At 36.8% G+C, this 26,586-nt stretch overlaps 1 protein-coding gene across 1 annotated transcript in view; it reads right to left on the reverse strand.

The window, feature by feature from the left end:
* The window catches only part of LOC107086345 (myelin basic protein-like), an 85,732-nt gene that overhangs the window by 40,198 nt on the left and 18,948 nt on the right, over positions 1-26,586 (reverse strand). Inside the window, exon 2 of the mRNA XM_015377216.1 lies at positions 7,835-7,893. Within this exon, the coding sequence (XP_015232702.1) occupies positions 7,835-7,879 (45 nt within the window). The 5' untranslated portion in view covers positions 7,880-7,893. The remainder of the gene's footprint in view (positions 1-7,834; positions 7,894-26,586) is intronic.

A 26,586-nucleotide genomic window follows, 5' to 3' on the forward strand; every position in this document is an offset into this window, starting at 1 on the left:
CCAGGAAAGTTATTTATTTTTGTTTATCAAGAAGTTTTGGTTCAGTGATTTATTGTTGGTCCCTATGAGGAATGCCGTATGTGGGAGGAGGGAGCAGCCACTGCATTTGTAAGCCAATAAAAAGCTGATCTCTTCCAGGGATTCTACTACTCTTTCCCCTAATTTCATTAATCTTAGTGAAGACAGCAGAGAGAGAGAGATCCAACCACTCTGACGCAAAAGTATCAACCAGGGATTGTTTTACTTGCCATGTTTGTGTCGCTGTGTGCCAGTGTGTTGCTCTCAATCACAGTTGAGACTATGAGCAGCCCTCACACCCTCTGTACATTCAGCCACTCCCTGGACATGCCTATTTCTCAGAGGACTTTCCAATAATATGTATAGATCAAAATGTGGCTCTAGAGCGGCCTATTTTGAACTTAAACAAAGATAAATGTTAGTTCTTGTGTTTGTTACTATCAGGTTAAGTCTGCAGATGTAGTCCGCTATATATTCTCATCTCGATTAATAACCTGTATTATTCTGTAAAGGTTTGGATGACCAATTTTTTCCAAAGTGCTGGAGGGTGCATATTAATTCATGATCACTGAGTGCTACTAGTGAGTAAAACATGCCCACCATTCTTTAATGAATACTCCGGAGCAGCCTTAATTACTGGCATGAAGCATCAAACAGCCCGTCATTAAAATTTATGCGATGGGCAGAACACAGAGTGGCCTTCGGAGCCTTATTCACTGGATGGAAGCTGCCACACACAAGCTGACGAGAAAATACTACTGACAGCCTGAATTTTATTTCATATCAGCTATCATCCCACCTGCTGTTCTTGAAGCAGCCTTATGAAAATACAGAGCTGATCATGAAAGCCCAACTTTCATTTAGAGAAAGATATGGGGTGCTTAAATCTAGCGATTTGGGTAGCAAATGTATGCAAATGCTGGGTAATAAGATGTTAAAAGAGAGTTAATACTTAGATACAGGAACTGTTTTTGAAACCTGTAGGATTCTACAGGATCTTTGCAGCACATTTGATCTGTGTTAGTTTCAAAAGAATGAGTGCATTACTGTAATAATGCTCTGGGATGCCATAGATTTTGAAGAGAATGTGTTAAATTCAACCTATTCCTTTGAATAACCATTTTATCAACTATTAATTAACGGTTATATGAAATGCTGTGAAGGGGGGAAATAAAAGCATTGAAGTTTAGGCTCATTGTTATTATCTTGCAACGCCATAAGGGATTCATGGCTGTCAAATAACAGGGCCTTCACCTTTCCAGACAGCTGAAAGGAAAGGTTTGACAGCTGAGGTGCAGCACGAGAAAAATGGAGGTGGAGATCACCTTTTCTGAAGCGGTGGGAAATGTAAAGAGGGAACATGACTTTGACAACAACATCTAACCAAAACCTGTCTTGCCCTGTCACGCTTTGTTCCTGTTTGCATGTCACCATGACAACTGGCTCTCAACGAAGACCTTTAAAATTACTCTAAGGGCAAAATTAACAATAAAACTGGAAAATATACAAATGAAAAGAAATCATAACAGAAGGAAGCAAAAGGAAAAGGGATCCTATGCTGCAGCATGCTGACCTAACACTGTTCCAACCAGTTCCACACTTGACATATTAATCCACTTCTATTGGATCTGCTCTTCTCCCTCTGGAGTGTGTTTGGCAGGCGAAAGAAACAAATCATATGTGAGCTGAGCCATCAGGCTCCCTGCTGGTTTAGGCTCTCCTCTTCCCTGCATGATCGATGTGCCAGCCAGGCAGCGAGCCAAACACCAAACCACCCTGCTAGTCTGCAGGTTTCTGAGGTCTACCGCGATTTCAACAGCAACTGCAAACGCTTCTTTACCTGAAAAATACTGCTTTTCTTTTTGTGTTGCAGCCCTTACTGGCTCATTGTGTAGGCTTAAGTCATGCAACCTGTTCAAACCAGATTTTAGCCCCAGAATTGTTGATCAAACCCATCACATATGATGTTATTTTGAAAAAAACTCCAGGAAGACCATTAACTTTTTTTGATATTACTCCAGCACAAAGAGATACTTTAAGTCAAGTGCAACCTCAGTCGATTGTGAGGCTGATAACTTCATGACTATCTTAAAAAGTCTGGAGTCTAATTTAGAAATTATAGAAGAAAAGAATTAGAAAAACTTTTATTGTCATTAAATTATGTAGAAATGAATGAAATGAACTCTCTGCATTCAACCCATCCCCTTGGGGAGCAGTGGGCTGACATTGTGCAGCATTGTGTAACCCTCACTCCCCATAAAGTGGATATATATGTATATATTATAAAGTGTAATGTAGATTTTAAACATGCCGTGTTCAGTTAATACAGATTTAACAGAAGTCCCCGATTACAAGCCTCAATCAAAAGCCTTGATTTGGCTTTATTATCTGAAAAATCAACAAAGACAATAACTTAAAAGAAAGTTAGAAAACTCATTGAAGAGGATTGATGTATTTGTATGTGTTTCCAAGGAGTAGAAAGAGTGAGTATCATAAGGTAATGCGCCGCCTTCACCATACCATCCGAGACTGTGTCAAACACAGTTTGATCAGCATCAAGGTAAGGCTGCTGAAAATGTTGTATATATGTTAATATTTCACATAAGTCATGCAGCTTTTATGAACAACATAGATAATATTTATCAGAGCCAGAGCTTTTGAACGGAGTGGAGCGGCGTGCAATTCCCGCTCCCCACTAAGGAGGATGTTTGCTCAATCGCTCCACAGCTCAAAGTTGCACCAGGACGCTCCACTCAAAATCCGCTCTGCACTCAACTTAATTTTCCTGCCGCTCCGGCGAAGAGAAGGGCATTTTCTGACGCTCTTCCTTCATGTAATTATGCCAGGGCCCTGGAACATACAGTGTTTGATTTAATGATGTGACTGATACATATGTATTGTTTTATTTAACTGGCTGTTTAATTAGCGCGCCGATTCCCAGCTGTGAACGTAACACCTCGCCTCATTCATGTTTCCCTGTGTTTCCTATTTAATTATTAGTTGTCGAAAAATGTTACAATTAAATCAAATAAATGTTATTTTACAATTTTTTTTTTATCCAAGATTTTTAATTGATGTCGTTCGGAGCAAACTGGAGCGGAGCGAAATCATCGCTCCGGACTTTGAATTGAAAACTGCTCTGTGCTCCACCATATTTCTTCCGCTCCGCCCCACCGCTCGCTCCACGCTCCGTTCACATGCTCTGATCAGAGCATTTTCAGAGCCTATAGAGATGATTTTCTAAGTCATTCTGTGAAAAATGTGCCATGCAGCAATTCGGACTCAATGTGTTTAGAATCCTGTCATGCATTGGTAACCTAGAGAGACAGATAACACTCAGGTGTTCTATGCGTTATTAATCAATGACTGCTCTAATCAAATCTGTTCAGGTGAAGGAGGGACATTCACCAAAACATTCTGAGCTGATTGGGCGAAAGTAACACTTAGCGCCTGCCTACCAAAGTTTGGTTTTAGCCAATCACAATAACTAACAGAATAGCAACATGTGCCATGTGAAAACAACTACTTACACTCTGATTGTTCCTCTTTCAAAGATAAATTAATGAGTTCTGACAAAGCAGATGTGCAGCTGCTACACATATGTCCCCCTGCTGGGTCATGTTTATTTTGGTTTGGCAGCTCTTGTTTTCGTCACAGCTATATTTCCTGCCTTAAACCATGAACTCATCATTCACTTCCTTATGTTTGATCTGTGTTACATGTTTTTCAAAAAGACAGCCTTACTACTATTAGCCTAGAGACATACCTCATAATATGTAACACTCATGTTCTCTCAAACATTTTTTTTGTTTTAAGCAGTCAAAATGGTTTTGTATCCTTACATTGATTGACTCCACCCTTGGTTCATGCACATAAATGCATGTTAGTTATGGGAATATAATATAGAGGATGTGCAGTAATGTGACCTCTGTCTGTTTACACTACCATGGAAGGCATAAACAACACCTGTGTGTGCTGTAATAATACCAAATCTGCCCATCAACATTGTTTAAATATGTTGAACATTTAGATGTGGAGTTAAAACAGCACTACTTGGCAAAAAGTTATCTTGTTGGAGTGTAGAACCTGTATAATTTTCCTGATAACTTGTTTTACACAGATTTTAGATTGCCAGCTGTAAGACATCCCAGACTTCACCCACATGTACAGTTATTTGCTGAATCGCCAGTCTTAATTTTCAGAAAAAAAGCAAAAAGACTTAAAGCAAGTTTAGACGCCACATACCACTGCGTCATGCCGCTGAGAGGAGGGGAGCGTGGTGGACATACTCTGTCATGCTAAAATAATAGAGTATTAGCTATTCATCAGCTGCATTTCCTCTACAGACAGGATCCTGTAAAATCAGGTGAATATATCACATTTGGACATACAATGCATGTACTGTATAACGCAAGATAAAAAAAACTAACAAAAAAAAAAGCAAAAAACAAACAGCACCACTAACATTTTTCAACTTACTGGCCTGTAACGAAGCCTTGATGTCAGACAGCATCAAGGAATAATTTATTTACTTTGTCCAATTAATATTCTTCTACTAGAGCGGGTATATCTAATATTTATCAAAGTGACCCGCCTGAACATGGCAAGGAGATGCATTGTATTTCAGGCGTTCCTATGACAACCAGTTTCAATTACAAGTTGGATGCTGAATCTTTTGATTGCTCAAACTTCATTAAGTCCAATGTTTTCCTAGAAAAGTTTGCAGCGGTTCAATGCGACAGCACTTGAAGAAGCTGAATCATCAAAGTGTGTCAGGGACGTTTTCTCGAATTTTCCCCCTGCATCTTAATGCAGGCAGATACACAGAGCATTGCAAAATATTCAGACCTTTTTAAGTTTCCGATAACAACCCTTAGCTTCCTTCTTAGAGGGAAGCTTTGCTAAAAATTCACAAGAATTGGGTATTTTGTTATATAAGGATAAAATCTGGCAGAAAGGCATTCCAAAAAAGGGTATGTGGCGTGACTCTGAACACAAGACCCATCAAAGCCATTTATCAAAATGGCCACGGCTGAATCTAGTTTAAAATCAGCAAAAACATTTTCTAAAATTAAATCTAACTGGTTTGTCTACCATTATTCTGACAAGAGTAGGGCTTAGAGCAGACGTAGGCAGGGCTTAATTAGGTCAGATTTATGTTTTTTTTTTACCATTTACTTAAAAAAAAAGAATACGGATTTGGAAATCTGAGTTTTTAAGTTAATATTTTGATCATAAGAGTAAAATAACTATATACAATTGAATACAGATTGTATATTTTCTTAGAACTTGAATTGACAACAGCCTTTAATCACATCAGTAAGTTAAGTTTTATGTAAATTTGAAACTTTCATAAACTAAGGGGGCAAATTTGTTAGTTTTTTTCCTTTTAAGTGATAAAATTAAGCAAAATAATTAAGCGGGTGACCCCACTCTGAATCACGTGTGTCTATTCAAAACTCAATCTCACACTAACGGGGCTTTGCAGTCTAATTGAGCTTTTTTGCACTGACACAATTTTTCCTACATTTACAGAAGATAGGATTACAACTATAGCCTGTGCATTAGACACATCCAAGAGGGTTTACAGTACCCCTCAGATGTTCCTTTAGGGCAGGGGTCGGCAACCCGGCAACTCCCTGGAGCTTTTTCAAAAATGTATGAAAATGGAAAAAGATGGATTTTTTTTGTTTGATTCTTTGTTTTAATATGGTGTGCATTAGGTCAAATAAACATTCATTATTTCTAGTGCTGTAAAAATGTGTAAAATAAATACATGTAAAATATTAAATTCTGTCAACGATAATTCTGGTGTTTAGGGATAATAATCATAAACAATAAACGAGTAATAGTTTAACTAATCACACGTTTCAGCGTGGCGTGATGCCAGGCAGGTGGCTGTTGTAAACAAACCGGCGGGTGTGTCTTGGGCCATGGATCCCAAAGGAGAAAAAAAAGGAAGATAGCTGATGAGAGCAGAGGATTCAAAGAAGAATGGACCCAATTATTTGCTTTCATTACAGATGTGGAGGGTTTGCCTGCATGTTTGCTTTGTAATGAGAAGTTGTCCAATAATAGTCATTTGGAAAGGCATTCCCAGGTAAGGCATGCTGAATATGCAGCTGACCACAAAGATGGGAGTGAGAGAAAAAGTGTGATTGCAGAACTTCTGGATAAATTACAGGAGTGCAAAGATAGATTTATGTTGCTGCTAGTTTTGGTGCAAGCATGGAAAACCATTCACAGATCGAACAGATAGCGCTCTTATGCAAGTGTCTGAACTTTCATTTTTCCTTCAAAATCCTCCAAATAAAAACTAACAATAAAAAATCAGATTCCTTTATTGTGTTTCTATAATTTCATCAATGCAACAAAACCTAACATATTGATAGTGTAATGGAATTTAAACTTAAAAGCTCCAAATATTGTACAGCAGAGTAGTCACATGATGTGACATTTGCTCCAGGATAAACACTTAATCATGAATGCTTATTATATATTAAAACCCATGTAGACCTTTTTTAATAGTGGGCTAAAACTCTTAGAGCCTGTGCTGCCATACGAGGCTTATATAAGACTTTTACTTTTTTGCCTCTCAAGACAGATTTGTGTTTTTTTGGTCCAATATGGCTCTTTGAACAGTTTGGGTTGCCGACCCCAGCACTAGGGGAAGGCTAGATGAATAGATAAAGCCTGGACATACTTTCACTTTTCTATTGATGTATGGAATATAAATGTCTTGGACTCAATGGAGGTCTTCAAAAAAACTGGCTTAAAGCATCTGGATGAAAGCTGCACACCATGCAGGTAACTATTTGAAAATCAAGTAGACTTAGACAACTTGATTTTCTACTTAAAGTAAAGCCCAGGTACCCTTGTCTCTCCCTTAGTAGCCCATCCTGTCATGGTGGGGCTATCTAAATACATCTTCATGATATTCATCAGATGTTTATAAAGAGAAAAATGTTGTTAGAAAAAAAAATCTATTGGTTTTGGAAACCCTAAATGTAGGCTGTGTTGGCAAGTTTAATTTTACAGTTAAAGACTATTTTGTTTGTCTGTCTGAAAAATCCCAATAAAATCTATTGAAGTTTATGGTTTTTATGTGAAAAAGCCTTAAATAGCACAAGGGGATTAATACTTTTTACTTTTCACTCTAGTATTGTGCCACAATCTGGAAATTTTAAACCTAAAGCTGTTAAATATGGCGGGGGAGTTTGACGTCATCCCCTCTGTCCTCTCTGAAAACACGAAAACCCTAGAAATGAAGAATGAGTCAACGTATTATTCATGGTTTACCGCCTCTTAATACATTCGTAAGAGGAGAGTAAAGTGCTGCCTCTGGCAGTGTGATTATCACAAAACCTGGTTTTGTGTTTCGAACCCTGGGGTTGAGAGACGTACAGAGGAACATATGGGTGGTTTAGGAAGGACCTTGCATCCTTGGTAAGAACGTCACATTGGCTCTGCAGAGAAACACTACCTAAATAGAAACCGGTGCTTTCTTAATGCGGATTCCTGTCACAGTCTGACATGGAGAAAAGTCCCACTGAAAGCCTGGTAACAGTAACAAAACAGCAGGAGCAACGGAGACTGACAGCATGGCAGCACCTTGGTTCAAAGTCCTGCAGATAAAAGCCAGAACTCACACTGATAAGGGTTCAAATGAGCCTTCACATGCTTATTCTCACACTCAAATTATTAACGGGACCTTGCTTACACAACAACTGCAGAGTATATTTTTCAGTATTTTATTTTCACTCTATAAAAGATACTGGCTGGAGTAGGTGTGAATATTTACAAGTGGATTTCTTACCATGGTGTCTGTGTGAGGCTCCCTCTTTCCTAGATGCTGTCCCATGCTGCTGACAGAAGCTGCAAGAAAAGGCAGAGTAAACACCAGTTAGAAAGAGATCAGATATGCTTTCTTATCAGGAAAAAGGGGAGCCATTCCTTCAAGAAAACACCCACTTTAAGCGAATACATTATATTTTCTAAATATGCATATTTCTTTGTTTTTCATAATCAACAATAGACAATGTAATCTAAACAATTCATACACAACATGCTGTCCTTAAATGAATCACCTAACATTTGGTATTTGTCTGTAGCTAAAGTTACAGATATTTCCTTTGGTTTGACTAAAAGCTGCTTATAGGAGGTATTAACCTTATTTCTGTTGAGTTCATAGTTACATTTTCATAGTTAAATTACCAGGCTGATAATGATGTTCAGCACAGGCAACAATATAGTGTTTTATAGTTTTTTTTTTTTAATCGCCCTATGAAATCTTACTATTTTAATGTAGAAATGTGTTTGTCTGTATTGGGATTCAATTAAAACCTGCCTGAGTGTGAAAGTGGATGTTTTTTTGTTTTGTTTTTTCATGTAGGCCTGTGGTGCAAATCTGAAGCTTTGCACATGGCACAATTTTGATCCTACTCCTGTAGTGACATCATTATCCGAAGGGTGCTAACATTAGACCACCTTATTATATTATTATTATTATTATCACCACTCCCAGCTCTATTACAACAAAAGGAACGACTCCAAAACTCACAGGCTCAACTGCAAGGAGTCAGTAAGTATTGCTGCTTATGTAGCTTTAAACCCATTTTGCAGGACAATGCGGAATGACAGTAAACCAACCATGGATAACTGCTAATGTTGCTAATGCTACACCCACTTAATGTGAATACACACAAGTTAAATTCTCATAAGTATCCTCACAGGAAAAAAAAAAGGAAAACAGATATATTTAATTTTTGATTTTCCTAAAAATCTTTAAGCACAAATTTAAAGTCAATTTACATGCGGGAGCAGCCAATTAACATCTCTAAAGCTAAAATAATACATCAACCACTTCTGCAAGTACCAGCAGAGTTGAAAGGGGGGAGCCAGGGATGAAGAGCAGAAACAAGGAGAGTAGAAAGGAACAAGAAATTTAAGCAATCTCTCTCATCAAGTATCATGATACCCTTAAGACTCCTTTGATTGTTATGTGCTATTTAATCCACAATGTTTTGCTATGTTAAGTTTACTTTATAAAAGATGCTTTATCGGGTTGCTAAAACTAATTATTATTAGGAAAAGATGTCTGTTTGATATAATTGAAACCATTTGGGAGCTTTTAGGGTGTTTTAACACCTGTGGCTTTAGGTTGATCGAAATTTATATCAACCTAAATTTGATTCCGTTTGGGTCAGTGTGAAAGCATAATCGGACCCAAATGTGCACCAAACTAGTGCGCTCTGATTAGTTGGTCTTGTTTGGGCTCCAGCCAAACTCTTGTGCGGACTGGTTGACTTCTGAAAAAAAACATACTCTGGTGCAAAGATTATCTTGTCGGTCGTCAGTATCTGCCCCTGATAAGGAGCTCAGGGTGGATGGTTAGGAGCATTAATTTCTACCTTCTCCTGAACTGATATTTCCATTCTGAGTCTCCAGTATATCAACATATTATTTTCAAGCAACAGCATTATTAACATTATTTTGCTAATAGTTGTACATGCATGTACATACATATAGAATAAAAGGCAAGAGCGATTAATGACTGATGTACCTAAATACTGGTTAATACGCAGAAACAAGGTTGGCTGCGTGTGTGCAGACACTCTGGTGCACCTCTCCAAAACTGTAGGTGACCGCAGACAGTGCCGCAAACCCATGTACAGAGGCCTTAAGACCAATTTATGAGACAAAAAGAAGCTTTCATTGGTCCTTGGTATGCCTTTCCGGCTGTCTGTGTGGTCAGCCTCGATTTGGTGCTTGGGTGCGCCATTTTTAAAAACTGAGGAACAACTACAATGGACAACTATAATGAAAGGTTAATCGGTCCTTTTGCCAACTCCATAAACAGAACCTGTTCCTTTTCAACTTCTAGCAACTCTAGATCCATCTCCGTGACATCTTGCACATGCGCCATAATATAAATAAATACTCCCTCCGACGTTGCCGGAGGAAGTATTTATAAGTTGTCAAATAGGCGCCCCCTTGCGCTTTGGAGGGAAACTGCTGTGCGTCCCTAGAAATTTCAGACCGACGAGGCAGAAGCATACCAGCAAAACTGATTTATGACCAGACCCAAGCAAAATTTTATGTGTGCGGTTGCAGAAATATAATCTGCCCTTTAGTCCTCGACGTGACCGGCCAGGGTTGGAATCCGACCTGTGGTACTTTGCAGCATGTCTCTCCCCCTTTCTCATACCCCCTATACTGTCAGTCTACTGTCAAAAAAATGAGCCACTAGTGCCATAAAAACGCAAAAAAAATCCCAAAAAACATTCTGCTACCCTATGGTACATACTAAACATGGGTTAAAACAACCTAACAAATTGGTCCGTCCAAGCCAAAGGTTACTAAGACAGAAATCCACATGTGTGATGGATAATTATAGTCAGAGTTGTTGACACAAATTAAAAAAGAATGGCTGGCACAAAGCCTTGAGGCATCTGGCCACCAACCAGCTGAAGAACCAATGCATAAGTGAAAACAGGGTAAATATATTTTGGATGTGTGTCTGAGACTGCCCTGTGTTCTGTCAGACCAGCATAACCATAGTCAATACACGTGATTTAGACTTAGATTTATTTGTCATTTTGTTTACACAAGTGTAAAACAAAAAGAAATTTAGTTTAGAACAGCTCTCTGGACAATTTCTTTTTTTTTTTTTAAGTGCAGCGACATGCCCAAGAATTTAGATTTGCGTTTATCTCTTTAGTTTTTTGTTTGTTTGTTTTTTTTTTAAATATTTTGCTTGTTTTTTTTTTTTACAAAAAATACACTTTAATCTACCTCAACAAGCGTGTATCCATTTAGTGATGTACAAGAAAAACAATTTAAGGTCAGATTGCCATACGCTTAAAAAACAAACAAAAAAAAAAACACCAAAAAGTAAGTAATTAAATTGTTTTTTTTGTACATGAATAAAGGGATACATGCCCGTTGAGGTAGTTTGAAGTTTATTTTTCATACAAACTAAAGGGATAAATGGGTTTTGACTATGGGTATGCTGGTCTGACAGGGTATGCTCATCTGACACAACACTGGTGTCTGTTGGCCTTTATATATAGAAAAAGGGAACAGACCTCAATCAAACTGACAGCTCTTTTAAACTGGTAGACGGGAAATTGGCCACAAAAAGTCAAATTGTGAAACCATAACCTATTCTTGAATGCTGCACACAGACTCTAAATCAGTGAGCCTGGTATTAAGGTGGATTTACATTTGCATACGCTGTAAAAGTTAAACAGGGAAAATTAACAGCAAAGATCACTCAATATTTTAACCGATCAAAACAAAGGAGTAAATGAATGTGAATTGAAACAGGCTCTGGTTTATGTTGCACTCTAGATTGATTTTGTTCATTTTCTGTTTTGCCCTATGGTGTTTCGACTTCTTCAAGGCACAGACGGCCTTTGATTAAAAGCTACTTCATTAATGTCAAATCTTAATCTGTCTAAATCTGATATGGTGCTCAGGAAACTTATTATTTTGCTCTGAGGTGCCACAGATTTAGCATGTCCTAATCATAATGTGATGCTCTGCCAATTTACTACAGGCGTTCTGTCATGGCACAGTGAAAAAAAGAAGAGGTTAAGAATTCTTTTGACATACAGAACAGAGCTTAATTACCAGCACTGATTGATTGCTTTGATTATAAAAATCCATTCTGATGAGAAGGAGAGAGAGTGACAGCCCCTCTGTCATCTTATTAATGGTTCTGAAATAAATTGGATACAGTAACGAAGGAGCTCAGCTAACATGGGGTACTGGAATGCTTGCTTCTTATTGAGTACACATACAGTCCTTGGTTCCAGATATTGATAATTAAGATTTTAACAGTTTACAGGTTGAAGTTCAGAGGTTCAGGTAATATCCATCCACTGAGGGAAGATGGTTGGGTAGAGAACAAGAGATTGACAGATACAGTTTTATTAAGGCTGATGCCAATACCGATTATTTTCCTGTCTGCCTACCCATTTCCTGATAGGTGCAGCCCATCGGCCAATTCTTTAGGCTGATATTGATTTCTCTTCCTCCAGTTAAATGATAAAAATGTGGTACAAATGTCACAAGAGTCCCAATTTTAAACAATAAATATTTTAAAACAAAATAGGAGTAATTGCTCTTTATCACAACACAACTTGCTTCCCCTTTAAGAAAAAGAAAAATGGCTTACATATAGATACATGTTCATACTGACCCTTTTGTCTCCAATTTTACCTTCTCTAAGGTTCATATATATCTTTTGCTTGTATGAGCTGTTGATATAAGTTAATAGAAGCAGACATTGATATTTAAAAAAAATTAAAAGAAACAGATATAAGCCCACTAACAACAATGGAAAATATTGAAGATTCCACAAGATGACCTTTAGTTAAATATCAAAATTCTTAAAAAAGGTGAATGTCTTTAACACAAACACACTGAATATTAATATTACCTTGACCTTAAGCTCAGCCAGGAAACAAGAAAAAAATATATAAGGAATAAATAAATAAATAAATAAATAAATAAATAAATAAATAATAAAAATCTAAGCCTACACCCCACCAGTTCAGTAAATAATATTCTCTCTCTGGGACCATTAACCTTTACTTTCAAATAATCACAGCATGCATTTTTTACAGCTTTCAGGTGAGTTCTGAGGACTCCCTAAAAGGGCCTTTCATCATCTTTTACACCTTTTCTCCAGGATATCTTCCCTTTCATGTGTGATAGCATCTGTAACCAAATATCTTAACTCATGTATCAGCTTAGAAAATGTTTTTTTAATGCATATTTGTGATGGTCCATTGATAATTTGCACTCATGTTGGAACTAGCTTTCTGACATTTCTCTGAAATGTCTGAAAGCAAACAGCACTGAGACGTCATTAACTTAAGAGTATAATAAAATGTTCCTATTTTCCACAGAGTTCAGAACATGCAGAAAGATAATGTATTAATTATGTAAAAGTACATGCATGCACACTCATTCACTTGATGGTTTGATACAAAAGCCACCTTAAGGTAATTTAACTAAGTCAATAGAACATAGCCATTCAAATATTTTATTTGGCCTCCAGCACTGCCTATACATATACTCTGGGCTGTCAGCAGGGATTGTAATACAAAAGTCTACAAAGTTTAGGACAAATCAAAACATAAAGACAATTATGGGTAAACAATTGAATAATTAACCTAAATGAGAGAATACTTTTGACTGGAAACTTCCATTGGACTTAAAATGTCTCGTTTTTCTCCCAAAAGTAAACTCCAAATTTGTAAAACCTCCCAAACAGAATGAAACACCTATGTTTTTCTACCCGGGTGATGTCCTGCAACCATGAAATGTGTTCCAGGTCCAACATGCTTGAATCTCAAGCTTTCTTTAAATCCTCTACATGTAGTTGCATCCAGTCAGTAACCTATGCAATTAAGCTGTGTTTGGAGCAGGATAAAATCTAAAAAGTTCTGTTATTACAACGTTTTAAATTGTTTCAAAAGATCAAATATGTTATTCGGAAGCAAAGTTTAAATAAATTGCAGCTAAAAGCTTGCAACATTTTACATCCAACCACTCTTCTTTCATTGAGATGTTCCTCACATTAAAAAATGTATTTCAATTCAATGTATTCAATTCAAAAACACTTTGTTAATACCCAATTAAAATTAAATGTTACAGTAAATTATAGGATTTTTTTTTTTTTTTTTGTTAGATGTTGATAGCTCCTAGGCAGGAAGGATGTTTTGTACTGGCCTGTCTTGCACCAGATCTGGAGAAGCCTCTAACTGAAGACACTTTGTTGTTTGAAAAAAGTTCTGAAGAGGATGCTCACTGTTGTCCATAATCTTCTTCAATTTACAAAGAATTCTACTTTGTGAAATAATCTCTAAAGGTTCTAGAATTCCTAAAACAGAGCCAACCTTCTTAATTGGCTTTTTGAGCTTATTTTAAGTCATTTGCTCTGATGCCGTTACTCCATCAGATGATAGAAGAAGAGATCACACTCTCCATAACAGACTTATACAAGATATGTAGCATATTTTTGCAAATGCCAAAAATACGCTACATGTAGTTCCTTACGAACTACAGTCTACTGTCCTTTCTTGTAGACGGCTTTACAGTTGGGTCTCCAGTCAAGTTTGTTGTCCAGGTGAACACCAATGTATTTATACTCTTCCAACATTTCAGCTTCCTCTCCCATGATGTAAACAGGATTGAGCTCGTTCCTGTTTTTTCTGAAATCTATAATCATCTACTTTTCAAAGTAAAGTAGATGAGATACAAAAACAGAAGTCACTCTAGGACCTTCATGATATGGGATGTCAGGTTCATAGAAGTTCATAGAAGCAGGAGAGTCAATGGCAGAGGAGGGCAGGATGTCCATTTGACTGTCGGCAAGAGAGAAGGATACTGAGCTTGTTCCTGAACTGAACCTGCTGAAGAATGTATTCAGTGTATGCAGCCTGTGATCTTCTCCATCCCTGACCAAACATCTCTGATATCGTTCTGCTGATGTTTGCTTTCCAGTCCCTTCCTGTATACTTCCTTGCTTTCTGTTATCTTGACCTTAAGGTGCTTTTGTATACTCCTCATTAATTCCCTTTCTCCCTTCTTTTAAAGGATTGCTTTTTCTTGTTGAGCAATTGCTTCGATTACTTGTGATCCATTGTTTATTATTTGGGAAGCATTACACTGTTCTAGCAGGAATTGTGCTATCAATACAGAAGTTTATGTAGTCACTCACAGACTCGGTCATCAGATTGATGTCCTCTCCATGTAGCTGACACAGTGTAACCCAGTCTGTAGCCTCAAAACAACCTTACAGGGCCTTTTAAACCCTCTGTAACCATCTTCTTAGAGTTATTTTTAATGCATGCTGTCTATTACAAAAGTGGCTTATACTCTGAACAGAGAAAATCCAGTTAGTGATCTGATTTTCCAAGAGGAGGTAGTTTAGATATATATGAGTCTTTGACATTTGCATGGAATGTTGGCAGTGTAACAGAGGGTGAGGCATCATTAAAATCACCAGTTATTGCCACAAATGCATTTTGGCTGTTTTTAACTGGAGCTTAGCAACAGAGCTGATTATGTCACATGCAGTGTCGGCAACAGCAGATGGTGTAATGCAAATGGTTAGTAACAGAACACTGGTAAACTGTTTAGGCAAATAATATGGCTGAAAACTAACTGCCAACAGTTCAATTTCTTGCCTGCAGTGACAAATCTTCACAGTAAGATATCCTTGATGACACCATCTGTTGTTCAAAAGCACTGTCAACCCATCTCTTTTGAATTATCCAGTCTCTATCTAATCGTAGGTTTGGTAGAGAGACGCTGGAGTCCGAGATATTATGCTGCAGCCACATCTCAGCAAAACACATAATGCTGCATTGTCAATATTCGGGCTACGTCCTTGCTAGGGCTTCGAGTTCTTCTAACTTTTCCTAAAGATCTCACATTGCCCATGATGTTTGATGGGAAAGATCTCTTAAATTTCTTGTTCATCTCTCGTCTCCTTGCTCCCACTCTACATTTCTGGCACCTCCTTTTCAACTCAGATGGTACTTGCAGAAGTAGTTGAGGTATTATTTCAGCTTTAGAGGTGTTAATTAGCTGCTCCCAGGTGCAAAAAGTCAACTTTATATGGTTACTTTAGTTATGAATTATAACAAGTATCCAAAAAGTAAAAAAAAAAATTGTATAAATTACACTGTTTTCTCTGCATTGAAGACCAGAAGCAAAACACATGAGAAAAAAGAAACTCCACAAATGGAGAAATTAAAGTTCTTGTAAAAAGAAACTAACAAGCTACACTAATGTGCAGCAACTTTAAGCAGCTCAATTTTGGAATTAAATAATAAACAGTGGCAATTGAAATCACAAAATTGTGCAGGTCTCATCTTCCCTGATCAAAACTGGAATAGTCTCCACATCCTGCAATTGAGGAAGCAGATGGGACATCCTCAAAGTGCATGTCCACATAAATATACATGAAAAGGCTATAAATGCAAGAGACCATTGGGTGATGTAGAGATTATAATTATTGGCTGTTTCACACATATGCTTCAGTGCATTTTGCCTGAGGCCCTTACTCTCCCACAGCGGCATTGCAGAAACAGTTGTTACCAGAGGGAAGCTATTTTGACACTTCAAAAGCCTAAAACTTCCAAAGAGCTACTGAAGTTTCAGTCATTTTACATGAATTGATTTATCAATGGAGTGCATTTCTAGAATGTAAAATACAGGTCTGTGTGACAGAAAATGCAAGTGTTCCTATTTGAGACTCTACAAACACTTAAGATTGAATGACTAAAAATGTGTTGATGAGTATATCACTAATAAAACTTTACAGAAGAGTGAGATTAAGATGAAACCATCTCATTATATCTAACTTTTACCGTATATGTCTACTTTCTGTTCAGTGCTGACAATGTGGCTTTCAAAGGAAAGCATTTGGGTCAAATAAACTTTTTTATCAAGGTGGAAGGCTGACATAAATGATCCAAAGCGTTAAAGCTGTTAGAAGAGCCCATCGAAATCTTAACACTTCCTTTCACAGCAGTGTCATTTCTAAAATGAAAGACATAATTTTGGTACATTTCCCTCAGTCATCCGTTCCTTACTGCCACATTAATTAGGATTTATAAGGAAAGAAGTAAGTGTGTGCAAAGTTAAGCAGTCTTTGACAGGATCATTGCATTTAGTAACCTTTTTTTTCCTATTGTGCAGTAATTTGCCTGATGATAAAGTCAAATTTTTTACATCATACAGTCAAAGAGAGGTCAAAGTCAACATTTGTTACTGTAAACAGGTAAGAGACTCCAACTCAAGAGGCACTGCAATGATTATCTTTCATTAAAAATTGCCTAAAAATACCCCTGAGAATAGTTAGATAGATATTACCAGACAAGTGTTTTATGAGGTTCTGTAATTTGGTCTAAGTGTTAATATGATAAACGGGCAACAGATGCTAAAGTAAGTTCATAACTGTGGGGATTATCCAGAAGTTATGTACTTTATTAGGTAGGAAAAGCAACCCTTCAGTTATTTGGTCTACTGCAATCATACTTGCTTCCACTTGGCAGTAAGGCTTTGTGCTTAGGAATGACTGCAGTAAATCTAGTCCAAGAGTGAAAACAGCCTGTCTGCACTATGAGAGCTCTAACTCACTTGCTTCAACTATCAAAGCACCACTATGCCCTGGAGCAAGACTTTTTTTGTCTGTCTGTGATTGCAGAACTTATGTAAACATCAAGTAAGCTAAGTTTTTTTCCCTAAAAAATAGAGAGACTAAAATCAAAATCAATACATACAAAAACCCAAAAAACATCAGCGCTGGGACCATGTGATGAACAGTAATGTTGGGTGAGTGGACAAATCTATTGACGATGGATTCAGCCTTTAAAAAAATTATTTTTAAATAGCATTTTTCTTTTTCTTTGTTGTTATTGTTGTTGTTTATGTTTTTGACCTACGGGTTAGGACGCAGCCGACAGAAAAAAAAAGCACACAAAATACCACTAATGCTGTTTATATGGACCTCACAACCTCCTTTCATCACCAGCTTTTTTCCCCTACTGTCACCATGCAGCAGTGAATTTATCTAGCTAAACATGTGACGCAGGAAAGAACTGAACCAAACATAGGAACATGCAACTGCATGATGCATATTCTTAAGCTATATTAAAATCTCCTCAACCACCACACCCCAAAGATGTTAAACCCGATATAGATCTGTAAATTCTAGAGGCCATGGGAAATGCCATGTAATCATCACACTCAAGAAGACTTGAGAAAAGGGAACAGATATGGTCAGTAACACCTCTTTTTAAACCTGCAGCCCTACTAAATAACACTCTGTTCTTAAAATGAAGAACAATGTAAAATGAAGAACAATGTTTGACATTAAAACATCACCCATACTTTCCCACGACTAATAAGAGCATGAAATATTCAAACATGGTACATCGGATCACTGCAATGTCCACCTGGACATAACCAATATTCCCATTGGCTATGTCCAATCCCAGACCAACTCATGTCGCTACATCTCCACTCCACCTTAATGGGGCTTTGTCGACTGGCTTGGACTTCTGCTGTAGTAACTCATCTGCTTTAAAGTCCATATGACACATTCTCCTCAAAGATCAACAATGTACTTTCATCCCAACCCATAACTCATGAAAGATCCAGAACTATGTCTACAAATCCTAGTATAGCGGCAGCATCTGAAATACTCGGACCCACTGTCTTGTAGTTACACAAATGCTGCAGTCAAATCTCTTAAATCATTTTCTTTCTCACTCAACTGTTAAATTTAGACTCGTTATCTGCACTATATGTGAAAATGATTAAATTCACAGATTATAACCTCCATCACCAGCTGTTTGAAATATATTTCTGTTAATGATCGATTGTCAGAAAAACTAACATTTAAATGTTTCATTCTCGCTGTCTGCTGTTTTATGCTTTTCTGTTGTTCTGAATGCTCTAAACATTCTGTCGGGGCTGTTACCTCTGCCAAGGAGGTTATGTTTTTAATCGCGTTTGTGTGTTTGTCTGTCTGTGTAAAGGATAACTGGAAAAGTTATGATCGGATTTTAATGACATTTTTACCAGAAATGCACCTCAGTCCAAACAAACAAACGAACATCCATCCATCCATCCATCCATCCATCCATCCATCCATCCATCCATCCATCCATCCATCCATCCATCCATCCATCCATCCTCTTCCCGTTATCCGGGGTTGTTAGCTTCAGTAGGGAGGCCCAGACGCCCCTCTCTTCAGCCATATGGGCCAACTCCTCTGGGGGTATTTCAAGGCGTTCCCAAGCCAGCCAAGAAACATAGTCCCTGGGTCTGGGTCTCCTTCCAGTGGGACATGCCTGGAACACCTCACCAGGGAGGCATCCAGGGGGCATCCTAACCAGATGCCTGAGCCACCTCAGCTGGCTCTTCTTGACATGGAGGAGCAGCGGCTTTTCTCCGAGTCTTCCATGGATGACTGAGCTCCTCACCCTATCTCTAAGGGAGAGCCCCAACACTCTACGGTGAAAACTCACTTCAGCTGCTTGTAGCTGGGATCTCGTTCTTTCAGTCATGACCCAAAAGCCCATGAACATAGATGAGGGTAGGAATGTAGATCTACTGGTAAATTGAGAGCTTTGCCATTTGGCTCAGCTCTCTCCACGATGGAGACGTGCATCGCCCACTTCACAGCACACACCGCACCAATTTGCCTGTCACTCTCCAGCTCCATCTTCCGCTGATTCGTGAACAAGACCCATACATAATTATACTCCTCCCTAAACCGGAGAGGGCACTCTAAGCCTTTTCCCGCTCAAGACCATGGCCTCTGATTTGGAGGCACTGATCCTCAGCCAGGCCACTTCACACTTGGCTGTGAACCGCTCTAGTTAGACATAGGATCATGCCCTGATGAAGCCAGGATTCTTAAAAGGATTCTTAAACATTATTTGACGGAACAAGCAGTTCCCCCTTAAACCAAAGAGTGGCAGTAATGACTATTGACAGCTTTAGCAGCAGACCCACTCCAGAAGTATTACACCGAAGACAAAAATCACAGTAAAGGTAAGCCATACCTTAGTTCTTCACCTGCTGATCAAACAAGAAAGCAGAGTGCATAGTGAATGAGTAAAGGTCAGAGCAGAACAAACACCAGAGGCTGCAGAAACACATTTTGCCTTATTTATATACTTAAGATATTATTTTAATGAAATTGGCACCAAAAACCAAGGAATAATTCATTAAAATTTGCTAATCATCCAGATCATGTGCGAGTTTTACCTATAGGTGTAAGTCAGAATACAAAATGGAACAAAATGTGTTACTTTGCGGAGATCTGTGCTCACCAAGTGCTTATCTAGTTTGTTATTATAATGGCTTTTGTGCACCTTGCAAATTGTGCTTGGCCATCCTTGTTTAAGAGATCAATAATATCAAAGGATTCATTTCCTGTTAAGATACATTTTTAATAAAAAAATCTTTTTTATATTTTCTCAAACAGAGGAGCTTAGTGATAGTTGGGGACCTGGCTATGCTCTCATTAGTCTGCTTTCTCCAGGCTGTTTTGTTGTGGTGTGGAAACTTTTAGTTGTAGCGGATCAAAAAAATATTACTGGGTACTAAAGTTCTGGACATTAACTGGGTAAAAACAATTCTGTACGTGTATATGGTAAACTCTAAGGCTTATTACAAATACTTCTGGTCCAAATATGTAAAAAAAAAAGGGCCATAGCCAATGCTTAAAGAATACTGACCAATGTCTAATAGGAGACCCTAAAGGACTATCAGTGGGACTCCTGTCTCAGTGTACTGCTTGATTAACAGCTTTAATCAGATCAAGCTTAGTGAGCAGTTTCCTGTTGTTCTCACAGTCAGTAGCTTTAATGTCTGTACAAGGGAATCCGTATCCCACCGGAGGCTGTTTATATGCAAATGATAGACATGGGAAGTGTAAGTCCACAAAAATGTATATTAAAATTTCTACTGTCAGTGAAAAAGCAAATACTGTTTAAAATAGCTTGAACACCCAAACAAACTGGCAATACTGTCATCATAGATCAAAACGAAATTATGACAATAAACAATTAGCATGGAATCCTGACTAACTGTTGCCTTTCTGTTTTATTTTCAAAATTATCTTAAACTAAACAAAATGTGTATTTTCAACTCACAAAATGTATTTTCCTCTCACAAAATGTAAGAAACCAATGCAGACTTGATATATCAATATGAAATGTTATATAAAACTGTCCTTGGGACAGACTGTGGAAATAATTAATGACTGTATATTAATTTAAGAGGTAACCTTTAAGTGATGTACCATCTAAACTCACAAAAGACAAATCTGAATAATAATTCCAAATCAATTTCATAAGCCTTTCCTAATGAAGTCATGAAAACGATTAACATAAAAGTGATCAATGTCATAACAACTGCATACTGAAGCTTTGACAGATTCATAAGGGCATTTAATCTAATGTGACACATCTCACTTCTGAGAAAGGGCAAAAGGAAAGATTTATAAAACTGTTTCAGGAAAATAATAGATACTCCGGATTAAATTGTAAGACTGTAGGGTCTTGTGTACGGCAGTGATGAAGCTTTTGCTACATGCTTGCAGCTGCTGGTGGGGGACAACTACATTTTTTGTTAAGACGCTTATCTTATGCTTTCATAATAATTCGTGTGGTGAACCAATGGCGAACCAATGACACATTATTGTTTCCTAGAAGGGTCCCCCCATTTTTGTTAACAGCTCCTGAAGAGTTCATAAAGATCCTTTTGATACTTGTGCAGATCATTGCTGATCCAGAGGAGGACAATTCAGGTTCAGATGGTAAAACGCCTGTACAGAGATTAGTTTTAAATATTTGCATTTCAGTCAGAGACTAATCACCTGGTTTATTAAACAGGATGAAGGAAAACTCAGCAGGGATTTTACTTTGCGGTCTTTACACTCTATTTGTTTTATCATCAGCATACCCCATAATGATACCACCCATTATGGTGTAGCTATAAGTAAAACACAGCAAGAGGTCAACTAGGTTCAACATATGCATTTTAGATCTAGCTCATTATCTTTTATGTTCACACTACAGCTACTGGAAGGTAGGTCAGAGTTTAACATGTGTAATTTTAGTATTGATGGGGGAAAATGAGTTAATGACATTAATAGCAACTTGTGTGTGTGAAAAGTGCATGAGCATTAATTATAGCACTATTCCTTCCATTAAAAATGGTAAAGTATGTATAGTGCAACAAGGTATACAATATTGTATGTAACAGTTTTTAAGATAAAGTTCCATTTCTAATACTAACAGAACTATGACAGTTCAGCTCTGCATAAAGCATTGCTTTAACCATTGCTATTCAATGTGCAGCATCTAGTTTAGGGCTTATCTAACGATTATTTTGATAATTGATTAAATATGCTGAAATTTTTTTCGATTAATCGGTTAATAAACAGAGAGCGTAAGGTTCCTCAAAGAAAATGTTATACAGAATCAATCCAGGTGAAACTTAAACTATTCAACTTGTGTAGTTCTGGATAGAGCGTATTAACAGGAGAAAGTTTTTTTTTTTTTTTTTTTTTTTCCCCCCACAATTTTGGTATAGCTACTCTAATTGGGTTGCTCTGTCAGCTAAAGTAGTCTCTAACTTAATTAATCTCTCACTTAATTAACAATTAACCCATTACTATATTAGTTGAAGATTATTTCAATAGTAATATAATCACGATTAATATGATTAATTGTTTTAGCACTACTTCACAGCTTTATGTATATGTTTTACCTTCTTTCAGTTCAACAGCAACAGGTAGACATTTTCTGGTTATTCAGCATTAATTTTCTATTGTATCTGATATTTGATATTTCATTTAAAATTTGAATAATAGCTGATCCAGTCAAAAATGAAAATAGCTCTAACTTTATTGACAAGCCAATAAAAGGTTAGATACAAACATTTGATTGTAGCCCTCTAAATTTATTGTGAACAGCTAATTTCTGACAGGTTCAACTCTAGTTACACAGGAGCATAAAGAATGACATGCTGTATGTTGTGTCTGTGTATTTTAGCATATTTATCCCCATGGAGGCCTATTGTAATGGAACAACTTTACAGCTTTTATAGTTCTCAAGAAAAACATTCAGCAATAAAAAAAAAAATTCAAGTGAATTATATAAATAGTTAAAGGAATTTATTAAAAGAAAACATGTGGAGAAAGAATTTGGAGAAAAAAGCTTGACCAAAGGAGCCAATCATAATATATTTAGTAACTACAAATTCAATTTAGCATAAAACCGAAGGGTCTCATTTTGCTTGTGCTGGTAGTACATCGGAAGAATCTGAGAGGCTCAATGTTAGTCTTCAGAGGCTGTTTCTCTCTTGTTACACAATCAAAGCTGAGATCCTGCAAAGACTTGCAAGAAATGGCTGTTGCATAATAGCTTGTGAGAAAAGGGGAGGTGGACACAGAGGAGAGAAACGGGGTGTAACGCAGAACTACAGAGGCATCCCTGCTGCGGTACTTACAAACTAAAAAAAACATGAGCTCTTATATGGCTCTTTAGATTTCCGCAAAAATTACCTTTAATTTAAAACAAAGAGAGAATGCAATGAGTTAGAATAAAATGGTGCAACAAAATGCCAATTTTAATTACCGTTTTCAGGTTGAAAGTATGTATGCTGCTGTTGACTGCCATCAGTATATAGAAACACCCATCTCTGCTTATAATAAATAATCAAGATGGAAAAAAGCTTTTATTATATGGTGGCTACATATACAGGCCAGCACCTGGAAGAATCCATTACCTCTCAAAGCAGAGTCTGCACAACATATATGCAATTATATCTCTCTGAGTTGTCCATTACCAGAGGCTATTTCAAATCATCATCCTTATAGGCACATAATGTTTTATATGGCTATGATGTGAAAAACAAATGGGGCTCATTAGGTTGGAAAAAAAAAAAAAAGGACCCTTGCATGTTGACAAAAACTAAACATAAAAATCACCATATGGCTTCTCTTCATGACTCATGAGGGAATGAATCCAACCTTATGTTCTGTTCTTTTTGAATATTACAGGTATTATCTATCACACCAAGATGACAGATCATCACAGACAGATTTTCCTTTTCGAGGTAATGTCCAATCCATTTTTGAGGAAAAATACATATGTGACAGTGGGGTTGTCAGCCAGACAGATCAAGGAACAGATAGAAGAAGCCTACTTGGAATGGCAATCTTCTCAGAGCCACCAGCCGTAAATTTGGTTCAGTCATCGTCTTATTAACTGATAAAAAGACAATCTTCCTTTTTTGGTGGCAATACCTGAAGCTCAGATTCTCATCTCACCAGCTAATATCTATGAAGGCAAAAAATGCATTATTACCTTCTTCCACATAAACATTTACCTGGTGCCAACAGTCAGACAGTGGACTGGTTTATATTTTCCACAATTATGAAAGCACTAATAACTGATATATGATTTTCTTGATCTGAATGCCTATTTCTGCCCACATTGGAGAAATAATTACAGTTAAAATAATAAAAAAGAACATTCTAATGCTTAGAAGTACCTGCAAATTAAGAAATAAAGTATTATATAGAGTGGCATTACAGTAAGTCAACCGATCTTTGTGGCATTAGGGATAAAGAGCAGGATTAACAAGACTCCTTTCTATCAGACTGAATGATTGTCGTCACTTTTGAAAATTCCAATTTTGTATTAGTTAATCCAATATTCAGTGTACATCGGGGAACCAACTTATTCAAAATGATTGTCTAAATGTAATTTCTTTGCAGATTGCTCTGAAATGTAAATTTGCAAACTGGAATTAGATATTTATGGGGGAAAGAAACAGCAGCGACCATGTAGGCTAAAAATAAGTGTCCCAGAGAGGAGAGGCAACTTTTGCTTACCTTGCCTCACTGGGTCCAAGTTGGGCTAGAACAAGTTTTCCCAGCTCACAATTAGTGAAAATGTAGACTGGGCCTTTGCGCCCGAAGCAGTATTTTTTTTTTTACTATCAGAAAAAAACAGGTTTATATACAGAAAATAGAATTTTCCTTTAAAATCCACCTCGGCAGTGTCACACAGTCTTTTAAGTAGTTATGATCTACAGATTGGAATACACTCATCTTTTCTTTAAATATATCATTACTATTAATATAATTGAAATCATTTCATACATGAAGACCACAAAAGAAAAAAAGCTCCATTTAGCCCTATATTGAACCCTGTAAGACTTCTTCAAATAGAGGTTATGTTTATAGTGCAGTGACTAAAACAAAAGCTGGATGTGAGGAGTCAAGTCTGCAGTTTACTTCTCTTTTTACATTGCATGTCAATGCATCAATATGTTATTGCCCAATTCCTCCCACACAGAGACACAATGCACTGCTAATCTTTAAGGAGTATTTTTTTTAAGGGTTGGTAGCGTTTCACAGAGTTTCAGCTTAGTAGTTCTGCAAACAATAGACATTTTTACACATGTAGAAGGTTATTTCAGTTTGGCGTTTGAAAAGAATTAGGTTTGCAGTAGTTTTTAAAAATTCAACCTTGGCCTTGTACTTTCTTATTCAATTTCGCTTCGATTACTTATTAGTGTTGGATGCTATGGAAATTTGTGAGATTTTAAAGATGATGAAGTGAGATAGCACATATAGGTTACTGAATAGCTATATAAAATTATATATGGTGACCAGGATCAGAAAATTATTCATGATAATCTGGTCTGGTTTAAATTTCCTGTATGAAATTGTTTTCTAATGTTTGGGTATTAAAGTTATGCATTTTATGGAAAAGAAATCTAAGTCCCAAAAGGTAAAACAGATTTGAGGCATCAGTGAATGTGTGGTTTAAAGGATATTGCCATTTAACTGTTATTTAGACAAGAAACCACAAGGAATACTGTATTCTTCAGCTGAAACTGACAGTTTACTTTTATTTATTGAATAAAAGCTAGCATCATCTTACAAGAAAGATGCAAATACTTTAGAAGCAATTTTAAACTCCCATAAGCCACTGCTTCCAAGATGATTAACATCTAATTAAATTTTGCCATGTGAAAATCATTTAGGATGATACATTTTTAAGTGTTTTCAGTCATTTTGTTGGGTTTCTTTCATGATGTTGCATTAATGTGGGCGGTTATTAAGAACATAATGGAAAATAATATTTTTACCTCAGTTGAGTTTAATAGAACAGATCATTGTAAAAATCAAACTGAAAAACGTAAGAAAAGGAGCAACAAAACACAAAAAACTTAACAGAAAAAGGGGGAAAAATTAATATAAATTCAGTACACTCAAAAATACCAGAGGTTTACAACAAAATTAAGATAAAGCATATACATAATTATTACCCATGGAGATGGAAAATCTAAATACAGAAATAGGTAGTCTATCTTAGGGAATGCTAGCAACAAAAGTGCAAAAATAAAATGATGAAAATAAAAAAGTAATATATATATATATATATATATATATATATATATATAAAATACCATAAAACATGAGGAAGTTATTTTTGTTGGCTGTTGCCGTAATAACAGATAATTCTATGATTGCAGATATTTTTGGATATAAATTTCCACATTATTTTTAAAAGTACTGAAAAACAAACAAACTGTTGGGTTTCCGATTTTGGAAAAAAAAAATGCTTTGCATGTGATAAATGTTTACATTTGCATAGCCTCCACTCATTGTTTCCCCAGTTTTGTCATTAGAATCTGATTTGCATATTGATAAAGGCACAACAAATAAAGGTAGGCACCTGCTGTCTGCTGAATTGGAAACGAAAATCCATTTGCAACCTTTTTTTTTTTCCAAGATCTGCTTTGCATATACAAATATGTTTTCACTCGTTTTAAGATGTGGAAACTTTCTGAAGATCAGGCCCATAAAGTTTCACCTACAGAATGATTCCTTTGAAGTTTGGCTTGTGATTGGAAAACTTGGATCAATGTAGGACAAATTCTTAACCTCTTACACCCTAAGGGGGTATAAATAAATTTCTGCCTGACAAAAACACACAAAAGTAA

Source organism: Cyprinodon variegatus, unplaced genomic scaffold (assembly GCF_000732505.1).
Source record: "Cyprinodon variegatus isolate N-32 unplaced genomic scaffold, C_variegatus-1.0 Scaffold149, whole genome shotgun sequence".
Taxonomy (NCBI): Eukaryota; Metazoa; Chordata; class Actinopteri; order Cyprinodontiformes; family Cyprinodontidae; genus Cyprinodon; species Cyprinodon variegatus.